Below are 14,576 nucleotides of genomic sequence, written 5' to 3' on the forward strand. Positions count from 1 at the left end.
AATGCATTCTCAATGGCAATAGCACAAACTTTGGCATGCTACTAGTCCTACATACTTACACCTAGAAACCCCATTCAAACCTATTTAGGTTCATCTTACGGTGGACATGTTTGCCTGAAAAGGAATCTTTGAAATGTTTCATAGTTTTAGTAATATAGTGCTTTCAAATTTGAGACATTTACAATGGGGCTCAATGGCAGATATTGGCACGTCAAAAAAGCACTTTCACCTAGAAACTCCATTCACACTTTTTATAATTCAGCTTCCTGTGGAGACACATGCTGGAACTTTTTACTTTGAAATGTTTTGTAGTCTCTGAGTTATTTAACTTAAACGCCCAATGCATTCTCAATGGCAATGGCACAAACGTTGGCATGCTACTTGTCCTACATACTTACACCTAGAAACCCCATTCAAACCTATTTAGGTTCATCTTACGGTGGACATGTTTGCCTGAAAAGGAATCTTTGAAATGTTTCATAGTTTTAGAAATATAATGCTTTCAAATTTGAGACATTTACAATGGGGCTCAATGGCAGATATTGGCACGTCAAAAAAGCACTTTTACCTAGAAACTCCATTCACACTTTTTATAATTCAGCTTACTGTGAAGACACATGCTGGAACTTTTTACTTTGAAATGTTTTGTAGTTTCTGAGTTATTTAACTTAAACGCCCAATGCATTCTCAATGGCAATAGCACAAACTTTGGCATAATACTAGTCCCACATACTTACACCTATAAACCCCATTCAAACCTATTTAGGTTCATCTTACGGTGGACATGTTTGCCTGAAAAGGAATCTTTGAAATGTTTCATAGTTTTAGAAATATAGTGCTTTCAAATTTGAGACATTTACAATGGGGCTCAATGGCAGATATTGGCACTTCAAAAAAGCACTTTTACCTAGAAACTCCATTCACACTTTTTATAATTCAGCTTACTGTGAAGACACATGCTGGAACTTTTTACTTTGAAATGTTTTGTAGTTTCTGAGTTATTTAACTTAAACGCCCAATGCACACTCAATGGCAATAGCACAAACTTTGGCATGCTACTAGTCCCACATACTTACACCTATAAACCCCATTCAAACCTATTTAGGTTCATCTTACGGTGGACATGTTTGCCTGAAAAGGAATCTTTGAAATGTTTCATAGTTTTAGAAATATAGTGCTTTCAAATTTGCAAAATTTACAATGGGGCTCAATGGCAGATATTGGCACGTCAAAAAAGCACTTTTACCTACTAACTCCATTCACACTTTTTATAAATAAGCTTACTGTGGAGACACATGCTGGAACTTTTTACTTTGAAATGTTTTGTAGTTTCTGAGTTATTTAACTTAAACGCCCAATGCATTCTCAATGGCAATAGCACAAACTTTGGCATTCTACTAGTCCTACATACTAACACCTATAAACCCCATTCAAACCTATTTAGGTTCATCTTACGGTGGACATGTTTGCCTGAAAAGGAATCATTGAAATGTTTCATAGTTTTAGAAATATAGTGCTTTCAAATTTGAGACATTTACAATGGGGCTCAATGGCAGATATTGGCACATCAAAAAAGCACTTTCACCTAGAAACTCCATTCACACTTTTTATAATTCAGCTTACTGTGAAGACACATGCTGGAACTTTTTACTTTGAAATGTTTTGTAGTTTCTGAGTTATTTAACTTAAACGCCCAATGCATTCTCAATGGCAATAGCACAAACTTTGGCATGCTACTAGTCCCACATACTTACACCTATAAACCCCATTCAAACCTATTTAGGTTCATCTTACGGTGGACATGTTTGCCTGAAAAGGAATCTTTTAAATGTTTCATAGTTTTAGAAATATACTGCTTTCAAATTTGCGAAATTTACAATGGGGCTCAATGGCAGATATTGGCACGTCAAAAAAGCACTTTCACCTACTAACTCCATTCACACTTTTTATAAATAAGCTTACTGTGGAGACACATGCTGGAACTTTTTACTTTGAAATGTTTTGTAGTTTCTGAGTTATTTAACTTAAACGCCCAATGCATTCTCAATGGCAATAGCACAAACTTTGGCATTCTACTAGTCCTACATACTTACACCTATAAACCCCATTCAAACCTATTTAGGTTCATCTTACGGTGGACATGTTTGCCTGAAAAGGGATCTTTGAAATGTTTCATAGTTTTAGAAATATAGTGCTTTCAAATTTGAGACATTTACAATGGGGCTCAATGGCAGATATTGGCACATCAAAAAAGAACTTTCACCTAGAAACTCCATTCACACTTTTTATAATTCAGCTTACTGTGGAGACACATGCTGGAACTTTTTACTTTGAAATGTTTTGTAGTTTCTGAGTTATTTAACTTAAACGCCCAATGCATTCTCAATGGCAATAGCACAAACTTTGGCATGCTACTAGTCCTACATACTTACACCTAGAAACCCCATTCAAACCTATTTAGGTTCATCTCACAGTGGACATGTTTGCCTGAAAAGGAATCTTTGAAATGTTTCATAGTTTTAGAAATATAGTGCTTTCAAATTTGAGAAATGTACAATGGGGCTCAATGGCAGATATTGGCACGTCAAAAAAGCACTTTCACCTAGAAACTCCATTCACACTTTTTATAATTCAGCTTACTGTGGAGACACATGCTGGAACTTTTTACTTTGAAATGTTTTGTAGTTTCTGAGTTATTTAACTTAAACGCCCAATGCATTCTCAATGGCAATAGCACAAACTTTGGCATGCTACTAGTCCTACATACTTACACCTAGAAACCCCATTCAAACCTATTTAGGTTCATCTTACGGTGGACATGTTTGCCTGAAAAGGAATCTTTGAAATGTTTCATAGTTTTAGAAATATAGTGCTTTCAAATTTGAGACATTTACAATGGGGCTCAATGGCAGATATTGGCACGTCAAAAAAGCACTTTCACCTAGAAACTCCATTCACACTTTTTATAATTCAGCTTCCTGTGGAGACACATGCTGGAACTTTTTACTTTGAAATGTTTTGTAGTCTCTGAGTTATTTAACTTAAACGCCCAATGCATTCTCAATGGCAATGGCACAAACGTTGGCATGCTACTTGTCCTACATACTTACACCTAGAAACCCCATTCAAACCTATTTAGGTTCATCTTACGGTGGACATGTTTGCCTGAAAAGGAATCTTTGAAATGTTTCATAGTTTTAGAAATATAATGCTTTCAAATTTGAGACATTTACAATGGGGCTCAATGGCAGATATTGGCACGTCAAAAAAGCACTTTTACCTAGAAACTCCATTCACACTTTTTATAATTCAGCTTACTGTGAAGACACATGCTGGAACTTTTTACTTTGAAATGTTTTGTAGTTTCTGAGTTATTTAACTTAAACGCCCAATGCATTCTCAATGGCAATAGCACAAACTTTGGCATAATACTAGTCCCACATACTTACACCTATAAACCCCATTCAAACCTATTTAGGTTCATCTTACGGTGGACATGTTTGCCTGAAAAGGAATCTTTGAAATGTTTCATAGTTTTAGAAATATAGTGCTTTCAAATTTGAGACATTTACAATGGGGCTCAATGGCAGATATTGGCACTTCAAAAAAGCACTTTTACCTAGAAACTCCATTCACACTTTTTATAATTCAGCTTACTGTGAAGACACATGCTGGAACTTTTTACTTTGAAATGTTTTGTAGTTTCTGAGTTATTTAACTTAAACGCCCAATGCACACTCAATGGCAATAGCACAAACTTTGGCATGCTACTAGTCCCACATACTTACACCTATAAACCCCATTCAAACCTATTTAGGTTCATCTTACGGTGGACATGTTTGCCTGAAAAGGAATCTTTGAAATGTTTCATAGTTTTAGAAATATAGTGCTTTCAAATTTGCAAAATTTACAATGGGGCTCAATGGCAGATATTGGCACGTCAAAAAAGCACTTTTACCTACTAACTCCATTCACACTTTTTATAAATAAGCTTACTGTGGAGACACATGCTGGAACTTTTTACTTTGAAATGTTTTGTAGTTTCTGAGTTATTTAACTTAAACGCCCAATGCATTCTCAATGGCAATAGCACAAACTTTGGCATTCTACTAGTCCTACATACTTACACCTATAAACCCCATTCAAACCTATTTAGGTTCATCTTACGGTGGACATGTTTGCCTGAAAAGGAATCATTGAAATGTTTCATAGTTTTAGAAATATAGTGCTTTCAAATTTGAGACATTTACAATGGGGCTCAATGGCAGATATTGGCACATCAAAAAAGCACTTTCACCTAGAAACTCCATTCACACTTTTTATAATTCAGCTTACTGTGAAGACACATGCTGGAACTTTTTACTTTGAAATGTTTTGTAGTTTCTGAGTTATTTAACTTAAACGCCCAATGCATTCTCAATGGCAATAGCACAAACTTTGGCATGCTACTAGTCCCACATACTTACACCTATAAACCCCATTCAAACCTATTTAGGTTCATCTTACGGTGGACATGTTTGCCTGAAAAGGAATCTTTTAAATGTTTCATAGTTTTAGAAATATACTGCTTTCAAATTTGCAAAATTTACAATGGGGCTCAATGGCAGATATTGGCACGTCAAAAAAGCACTTTCACCTACTAACTCCATTCACACTTTTTATAAATAAGCTTACTGTGGAGACACATGCTGGAACCTTTTACTTTGAAATGTTTTGTAGTTTCTGAGTTATTTAACTTAAACGCCCAATGCATTCTCAATGGCAATAGCACAAACTTTGGCATTCTACTAGTCCTACATACTTACACCTATAAACCCCATTCAAACCTATTTAGGTTCATCTTACGGTGGACATGTTTACCTGAAAAGGAATCTTTGAAATGTTTCATAGTTTTAGAAATATAGTGCTTTCAAATTTGCGAAATTTACAATGGGGCTCAATGGCAGATATTGGCACGTCAAAAAAGCACTTTCACCTACTAACTCCATTCACACTTTTTATAAATAAGCTTACTGTGGAGACACATGCTGGAACTTTTTACTTTGAAATGTTTTGTAGTTTCTGAGTTATTTAACTTAAACGCCCAATGCATTCTCAATGGCAATAGCACAAACTTTGGCATTCTACTAGTCCTACATACTTACACCTATAAACCCCATTCAAACCTATTTAGGTTCATCTTACGGTGGACATGTTTGCCTGAAAAGGAATCTTTGAAATGTTTCATAGTTTTAGAAATATAGTGCTTTCAAATTTGAGACATTTACAATGGGGCTCAATGGCAGATATTGGCACATCAAAAAATCACTTTCACCTAGAAACTCCAGTCACACTTTTTATAATTCAGCTTACTCTGGAGACACATGCTGGAACTTTTTACTTTGAAATGTTTTGTAGTTTCTGAGTTATTTAACTTAAACGCCCAATGCATTCTCAATGGCAATAGCACAAACCTTGGCATGCTACTAGTCCTACATACTTACACCTAGAAACCCCATTCAAACCTATTTAGGTTCATCTTACGGTGGACATGTTTGCCTGAAAAGGAATCTTTGAAATTTTTCATAGTTTTAGAAATATAATCCTTTCAAATTTGAGACATTTACAATGGGGCTCAATGACAGATATTGGCACGTAAAAAAAGCACTTTCACCTACTAACTCCATTCACACTTTTTATAAATAAGCTTACTGTGGAGACACATGCTGGAACCTTTTACTTTGAAATGTTTTTTAGTTTCTGAGTTATTTAACTTAAACGCCCAATGCATTCTCAATGGCAATAGCACAAACCTTGGCATGCTACTAGTCCTACATACTTACACCTAGAAACCCCATTAGAACCTATTTAGGTTCATCTTACGGTGGACATGTTTGCCTGAAAAGGAATCTTTGAAATGTTTCATAGTTTTAGAAATATAGTGCTTTCAAATTTGAGACATTTACAATGGGGCTCAATGGCAGATATTGGCACGTCAAAAAATCACTTTCACCTAGAAACTCCAGTCACACTTTTTATAATTCAGCTTACTCTGGAGACACATGCTGAAACTTTTTACTTTGAAATGTTTTGTAGTTTCTGAGTTATTTAACTTAAACGCCCAATGCATTCTCAATGGCAATAGCACAAACTTTGGCATGCTACTAGTCCTACATACTTACACCTATAAACCCCATTCAAACGTATTTAGGTTCATCTTACGGTGGACATGTTTGCCTGGAAAGGAATCTTTGAAATGTTTCATAGTTTTAGAAATATAGTGCTTTAAAATTTGAGACATTTACAATGGGGCTCAATGGCAGATATTGGCACATCAAAAAAGCACTTTCACCTAGAAAGTCCATTCACACTTTTTATAATTCAGCTTACTGTGGAGACACATGCTGGAACTTTTTACTTTGAAATGTTTTGTAGTTTCTTTAACTTAAACGGCCAATGCATTCTCAATGGCAATAGCACAAACTTTGGCATGCTACTAGTCCTATATACTTACACCTAGAAACCCCATTCGAACCTATTTAGGTTCATCTTACGATGGAATGCTGGAACATTTTACTTTGAAATTTGAAATTGCCTGAAAAAGGAATCTTTGAAATGTTTCATAGTTTTAGAAATATAGTGCTTTCAAATTTGAGAAATGTGTAAGTAATTCCAGAGCAATGAGGCCCATAGTCTATAATAGATAGACAGGTAGATATCTATGAGCAGTGTAAAATGCATACAGTACATCAGGGGTGCCCACACTTTTTTGACTTCAGAGCTACTTTCAAAATGACCAGCTGAACAAGATCTACCCACCAAAAAAGTACAATTGCTGGAAATAATTGAATGTACCCGTGGGGGCTTTATCATAACTGTAATGCTACTCACGGTGGTGCACTCTTGAAAAGAAAGTATAGGCCTATTGCATTGTGGGTTTGAGCTGACAGGCCCCTTTTGAAGTCAATAAATCAAGTCACCTTATTTCAAGTGGCGGATGCCAAAAATAGTTTTGTGTTTTTTGATATTTAAATTACATATTTCTTAGACCATGTCATGTGATCTACCTGCACAACCATAGTGATCTACTGGTAGATCGCGATCTACCTTTTGCTGGGCACCCCTGCTCTAGCCTAATCATATACGGCCACTGAGCTGGTACAGTGTCAAAACCTCAATGTTAATTTAACTAACGGTGTACAAATGGAACCAAAATGGAGCCCCTTTCCATTTGTAAACTCAAGGATCCCTGAGGGTCGATCACCCAAGACTCCAGGTTGAGTGAGAACCACTGTCCACCTAAACCATAAATTTCAGGTTTTCATTCCGTGTATGCCCTCATGACTTTGACTTTGAGATGAAGGATGGGATTATAAGGCCACTGACAGAAATGTCAAATTGATGTCATCTGTCTCTCCTCGCAGTATTAACCGTTTGATTTACCTCTCAGAGAGTGTCGATCAACGGTGATGGACGGCAGAAAAACTGGACAGTGAAGCCAAAGCAAAAAAAATGAAAAAGGAGGTAAATATTACGCTATTCAGATTGTCGTTAGGAGCCTTATACTGTACAGTTGGAAGCCATCGATATTGTCCTTTTCTTTTTGCTGAGGTTTGCGTGATCTGCGCAAAAGGACAGTTAACCCATTTTGGGCGGGAACCCCTTTTGGTGTTTTAAACATTATGTTATAATTTAGCTATTGAAAAATAGCAGATCTACAAGCTCATAGCGCGCCACCGAGTGGCGCGCTACGAGCTTGTAGGTCTGCTATTTTTGAAAAATCGTGAAAATATTTATTTCAGAAAACTGGAGGATTTAGAAGGATTTTTTTTAAATAGTCAGGCCTAAATGGGTCAAATGATAAGGGACAATATCGGTGGCACCCAACTGTATGTCCAAAACACTTCATTTCACAGTTCAAAAAATCACAACGTTCACAGCACATCGTGACACGTCGTCTGATGGATTGTATAGTTTATTAGACAGAATTGTATAAACAGCAATACTCAAACGCTTAGTCTAAAAGGGATAGCAGAAAAAAAAGGTCCTTGCGGTCTTGTTTTCTTATTTAGGCCCTATATGCAATCAATAGACATATGAATTGATTGTTATATGTTGTGAACATATAACAAGTGCCATTTTCACTTTCACATCGAATGACAGTATACAGTCGTTATTTTTTTCTATACTCCCTCCCCCACCTTTTCTCTCTTGCTTTTTGTCTCTGTAAACACACACGCACGCACGCACGCACGCACGCACGCACGCACGTCCAGTCTGCAAGGACCTTTACTTTAGACAAAAACCTGAACATGTGAAACATATGGCAATATAGGCCCACGAGGTTTAGACCCGACAACGACAATGTGCAAAACACAATCTACACATATCCAAATACACACCTCACACCCTTTTGGATTGTGTGCAGTCTCACACGCGTGCGCACAACCTGCACACAAGCAAAACATTTGGCCAAAAATGTATATGCACAACAGGCTACATATAGCCTGGGTTCCAGCCTAAATCGCTGCGTTCCATGATTCTGAATTGTCACTGCGCTACTCAGTCTGGACAGAGGCTGCTTGACTCGCATTTCACCAATTACGTAGCCACGTTGTTGCTGATACGTCATCAGCCAGTGCCACTGTAATTCCCAGGCTTACTTATCTGCGAAAAGAAAAGCCTGGTCACAACGTAAGGCAGAGAAGCTATCGGCGGATGTATCCTCCAGAACATCCGTCAGATGTATTTCCCCCGGATACGATATTTTCCCGACCAATCACAACACTTGTTTCATTCGCTGAGAATGTAAACTGATTTGTAAAGAATCAACGTCATTTCCTTGGGCGATACTTCCACTAAAATCCTGCAACTTCCGCCCCAAACAATTGATAGTCTTTACAGCGTAGGTCTTGCCCAGGGTGCATATGTCCCGTCTACCTGTGGAGAATAGGAGACTGTCCAGACTGAGTTGCGATGTGACATTTTCAGATCAACGGAAATTCGGAACACAGAAAATCCGGCTGGAACCCAGGCTAGGCTACACACACACACACACACACACACACACACACACACACACACACACCACACACACACACACACACACACACACACACACACACACACACACACACACACACACACACACACACACACAAACAGAGAGCTATGTGGTTGCACACAAAACCTGTTTTAGCCGGCTTTTCATTAAGAATGTATGACTGTGATTTTCGTATAATGTGTGTCATATCACGAAGTGGGCAGTGCAGGTTTTCCAATTGTTCAATAATGATCTATTTGCCAATTCAATACTGTTGGAAGATGAGATGGCTAGGCGGACGTACGATGAATAAAACATCGCATGGAATGGTCGTGACAGTTTCCATCAGAAGCCCAATTTATACTGTGTGTGTGTGGTGTGACGGTGGTGGTGTCACTCGTGGAAAATAGTCGATCTACAAGCTCACAATGTGGATGCAACAAATTGGGAGCTTGTAGTCAGATCGCCTATATTCGGTGAGCGCACAATGGTATGGCAGGCCTGAAAAATAAGGCTCAACAGTCACGCACGCACGCACGCACGCACACACACACACACGCACACACACACACACACACACACACACACAGACTTGTGTGCAACTGGGGTAAATTCAGTTGGACGGATGCCTGAGTCTGCATGGGCGCGCCGTGCGTTTCTCTCCGTTCTCTTCATCTCACAGTTATAGCCGCCTACGGCGCACCACTTTCACAAGCAAAGCACATGTCGCATCTGCTCTTCTCGTGTTTGTTGCAAGCAAGATATATAGTTTACTGGCAGCCAGTTCACGCTGGCCCGGTGTACACTGGGGCTTATATATCCGCTGCTAATTAGCTCAATTGCTATTGGAGTTCCGGTGCGAGCTAAATTTAAATATGGGATGTATACACGCAACCTTTTTGAAGGTGCAAATACATGTATTTTTATAAGGTATAGGACGTGTAGAGGGTGTTAATGTGTCTACTTAACTAAAAAGAAAAAATGGTGATTACCATGTATTTTAAAAAGGTGTGATTTCCTCATTAGAGACAGGGTGTGAAATTAAGAGGCGTCAAAGCAGACTTCACCACTTTTAAACTTTTTTTTTTATTATTATAATTATTATTAACATTACGCATATTTTTTGAAATAAAAGAAGCATTGTGACACAAACTGATGCTGCCGGCAAAGAGAGAAAGGACCAGCATTGAAAAATGTAAAAAATAAAGCAATCATCATTGTTGTCATCATCATCATTATCATCATCGTCATCATCATCATTATTATCAAACCAAATGGGAAAAAACAACCAAAAAAAACAATAAAATTAGAATAGAAATACACCTCCAAATTGATCTTATTTCTTTCATAAATAAGGAAAAAACCTGTCAAATGGGCAACTAGCAAAAGAAACAAAATCTATATATAAGTTGATAACCATTTAAAATATTTATCATTACTGGCTTTACAAATAAAATAACTACAGTTGGCAGGTTTATACAGAACTTAAAACGTTATATTTCCATTAACAACTAAAAAAAATTAAAAAAAATGAAATGATGCTATAGTGAGAGATAGGAACAGATGTCTTTTTCAGCAAAAATAAAATTAAAAAAAACAAAATAATAAAGTCATTTATATACTGTATTAAAAAAAAACAGTTCTTTAACCACATAAACCCTGTTCGTCTGGGACGAACATTCGGCGAAAGTAGCCCAAACTATAAAAAGCTCTGAGCTTGTAGATCGGCTATTTTCGGCAAAGACATTTGGTGTAGAGGGAGATAAAGGGATGTGGGTGTGTGTGGGGGGACGGGGACGTGCAGACCCCCTATGGGGGACCACCCGGTCAACGAAGGGTTATGTAAGGGTTGAAGTGGTTAAAGATAATTGTGATGAGCTCAACACATGGAAACGCCTACAGAAGCCATGGTGGGGAGGATTGATGGATTGATTCAATGTGATGTGGATGCGATATTATTATAGCTCATCAGATTCACCTACAGCACACATGTTGAAAAAGCTGACATTTTTAATGACCAGACCCAAAACAAAGAAAACGTTCAAAACGGTGGAGAAACAAAACAACAACAATTAAGGGCGCGAGGGAGAGAGAGTAAGAAACAATAAAAGGAAAACAGTAGTCAGGGATTGTGATGTGTTAAAAAAAGAGAAATCACCTGCAAGAGTCACTGTATCTTTTTCATTTTATCTCACCCCCTTTCCTTTCATTTCAACCCCCTCTATCTCTTTCTCCTTCTCTCTCTCTCTTTCTCATTCTCAATCTCTTATCCGTTCTCCTGGCTCGTTCCATTTAATGATCTGCAGGACACACATATTCTGTATTCAGTTTTAGATTGAACTTTATTGGAAAAAAAACACACCAGTGAGCACAGATTTAATGCAAGATCGAGTGTGTGAAATACTCCTCTGAAACCCCAGCTGCACGAGGCTGTTAAAATTCACAAGAAAGACTCTACGCTCAGACACTGAGACGGACGTGCACGCGAGGGCACGTGCATGTATTGCACACAAACACATACAGGCACACAGCGCTTGGTGCGCAACACACACACACACACACACACACACACACGCACACACGCACACACGCGCGCTTGAACCTGCTCCCGAAACCACATTATGACAGTGGTTAGGCTAATAACGTACACAAATACTGCACGCACGCACGCGCGCACAATATATACTTCCAGAAACAAACTGATGACGTACAGCAACATGTAGGCTAATATTAAAGAACAAAGGAATTTAAACTTTGAATCTGAATTTTTTAACCTCCAAAATCCCAATTATCATCCCATAGATATGTACAATCACACTGTGACCGGTTGGCAGACCACCACGGGTCTTTAACATTACAAAAGATTTGTTTTGTTTGTTAATCCTTTCTCTTCCCCCACCCCAGCATAAAGCATTGTTGTATCTAGTTGACGGGCCCTTATGCAACGCTAACTGTTCCATGAACGCCTGCACTGGATACTACAAGTTAGCATCTCCTTGTATTACTAAAACAACACAGTACCCTATTGTGCTGAATATAAGTCTTTTTTTTTCCTCCAATGGAAATATCCTAAAAAACGGGGTTGTATTATAATCCGGGACTAGACAATTTGACATTCAATGTTCTTTTCCCACAAATGAGTCTTGGAAAAATGGGGGCTCGTCTTATAATCAGAGTCGTCTTATATTCGGCACAATACGGTACTACAAACGAACATCTCCGCGGTAGTGCTGGACCCCGCAATAATATAAGGACCCCTCCCCCCAAAATATATTTATGGCAAAACATTAAAATAACCCAAATTAAAAACAACACAAGCAACTATGTTGCGAGCACAAAATAAATAAAACGCCAAGAACAACAACAAAACACAAAAGCACGAAAGGAAAGGAAAAATGGTTAAAGAAGAAGAAAGAAGGCTTCTCGTCGTACTTAACCCATTCTGGACGGGATCCCTTTTGGTGTTTGAAGCATTCTGTCATGCTTTAGCTATTGGAAAATAGCAGATCTACAAGCTCATAGCCCGGCACCGAGTGCTGCGCTACGAGCTTGTAGGTCTGCTATTTTTTTAGAAAAATCGGAAATAGATATTCTTTCACAGCGAACGTTTTTAACTCGTATCATTTCACACCAAAAGGGGTTCACCGTCCTGAATGGATTAAAGAAGACGAATGCACCCGTCCAAGGCATCATAAGTGCTAATGCTTTCATATCCAGTGGAGCTTCCTTGCCGCCGCCTCCTCACAACGTGTTGCGTTGTGAGCTTATAGATCTGCTGTTTGCCGTTTTATTTAATTTTTTAATATTATCTTTGTATGTTTATGATGTACATCTCCATTCAGGGGGTGGTTGTGGTTATAATGGGTAAATGGTTATATAAAAGGTAAACAAAAGACCGTCACAGAATGTTATGGGTTCTGGAAAGTTTCAGCTTATGGCAGGTTCTGAGTATTATAGCCTTCATAGTGGAAAAGAGCCTAATAGTAAGGCAGAGGAGGCCGGGCTGTACTGTACTGCAGGGGTTCTCAACCCGTGGGTCGCGACCCCTCGGGGGGTCGCCAAATTATTTTGGGCGGTCCCCAAAATTTTTTCAAAAAAAAAAAAGATTTCTTTTTAAATTTTATTTTCACGATTTTTCAAAAATAGCAGACCTACAAGCTCGTAGCGCGCCACTCGGTGGCGCGCTATGAGCTTGTAGATCTGCTATTTTTCAATAGCTAAATTATAACAATGCTTAAAACACCAAAAGGGGTTCCCGCCCAAAATGGTTTAAGGTGGAGGGGGCGGGGGTCCCGAGACATTGCCAAAGCATTTCCGGGGGTCCCCGGCCAAAAACGTTGAGAACCCCTGCTGTACTGTACTATACTACAGTGGTTTTCAACCCTTTTCATGACAAGGCCCGCTATTTATTCACCGTTTGAGCCACGGACCACACTGAGCACTATAGACGAATAACAGTTTAAGTCCAAATGTTATTCTGACTCCTCCACGAAAAGGCCTCGTTGTCCTGACCCCTTATCCATCATTCATACATCATGGATAATTAGTGTGGACTTAAACTGTTATTCGTCTATAGTATTCTGAGATTTAGCCTCTAAGACCCAAGAATAATTATGTTGTTGCCGTTGGATAAGATTTTGTGCACAATTCCATGCTATATTGATGTTGTACCATTAATAAGGGTCCATTTGGTTACCAACTCTCCATCATTTAGCTGGGGACCACCTGGAACCCCCTCAAGGTCCACTGGTTGAAACCCACTGTACTAGAAGGAAGGAGGGGGAGATAAGATACATAGGACAGAAGTGCTCGAAAAAAGAATGAAAAAAAAAAAGAAAAATGACCGACAAAAGCGGTGTGGCACAGATAGTCATCTGGTCAAAATAAAATTAAAAACACAAAAAGACCTCTGGTCACAAATTCTTCTTTAGAAACCACGGGGAGAAATAATTACATTGATCGATTAAAGTGGTGGTTTTTGATTTGGTGATGTGGTGGTGTCGTCGTTGACCGGGGAAGGCAGTGTGTTTTACCTGTGTTTTTGTATAGGTGGATGTGTGTGCGTGTGTGTACGCATGTACGTATGTGTGTGTGTGTGTGTGTGTGTGTGTGTGTGTGTGTGTGTGTGTGTGTGTGTGTGTGTGTGTGTGTGTGTGTGTGTGTGTGTGTGTGTGTGTGTGTGTGTGTGTGTGTGTGTGTGTGCGTTATGTAAATGCGTGTATCTGAGTAGGAGAGAGGAGGAACAGTAGGAGGAGGGGGAGGAGGAGGAGGAGAAGAAGAAGGGGGCTGGGGAAGCGGGCTGGGGAAGGGGCGTTGAGAGAAGACCCCTCCCAGTGTCGCCTTGCTTTGTGAACAGCCGACACCAACTTCAGCTTCAGGTGAGGTAGAGTGGCTTGTCCCTGGCTATCATGCTGCCACTGTGCAAAGAAAAAGGAAAAATACAAGACAGGTTGAATTTTTTTGGAACTGGAATGGCACCATTATGTGACTTTGGGTGCATCTGTTTGCATGTATTGTTTCTCCAGGAGTTCAGGGTTTTAAGAACAATATATAT

General features: G+C 38.9%; 2 protein-coding genes across 2 annotated transcripts in view; one reads left to right on the forward strand and one right to left on the reverse strand.

Moving 5' to 3' along the window:
• The window catches only part of snta1 (syntrophin, alpha 1), a gene marked incomplete at its 3' end in the record, with an annotated part of 109,890 nt that extends 95,551 nt beyond the window's left edge, over positions 1–14,339 (forward strand). Inside the window, exon 9 of the mRNA XM_079510747.1 lies at positions 14,253–14,339. Within this exon, the coding sequence (XP_079366873.1) occupies positions 14,253–14,339 (87 nt within the window). The remainder of the gene's footprint in view (positions 1–14,252) is intronic.
• Positions 13,425–14,576, reverse strand: part of tox2 (TOX high mobility group box family member 2) — a gene marked incomplete at its 5' end in the record, with an annotated part of 168,293 nt that continues 167,141 nt past the window's right edge. The window contains 1 exon segment of the mRNA XM_079510748.1: positions 13,425–14,439. Within this exon segment, the coding sequence (XP_079366874.1) occupies positions 14,397–14,439 (43 nt within the window). The 3' untranslated portion in view covers positions 13,425–14,396.

The sequence above is a fragment of the Electrona antarctica genome (genome assembly GCF_951216825.1).
Source record: "Electrona antarctica genome assembly, chromosome: 9".
Lineage (NCBI taxonomy): Eukaryota > Metazoa > Chordata > Actinopteri > Myctophiformes > Myctophidae > Electrona > Electrona antarctica.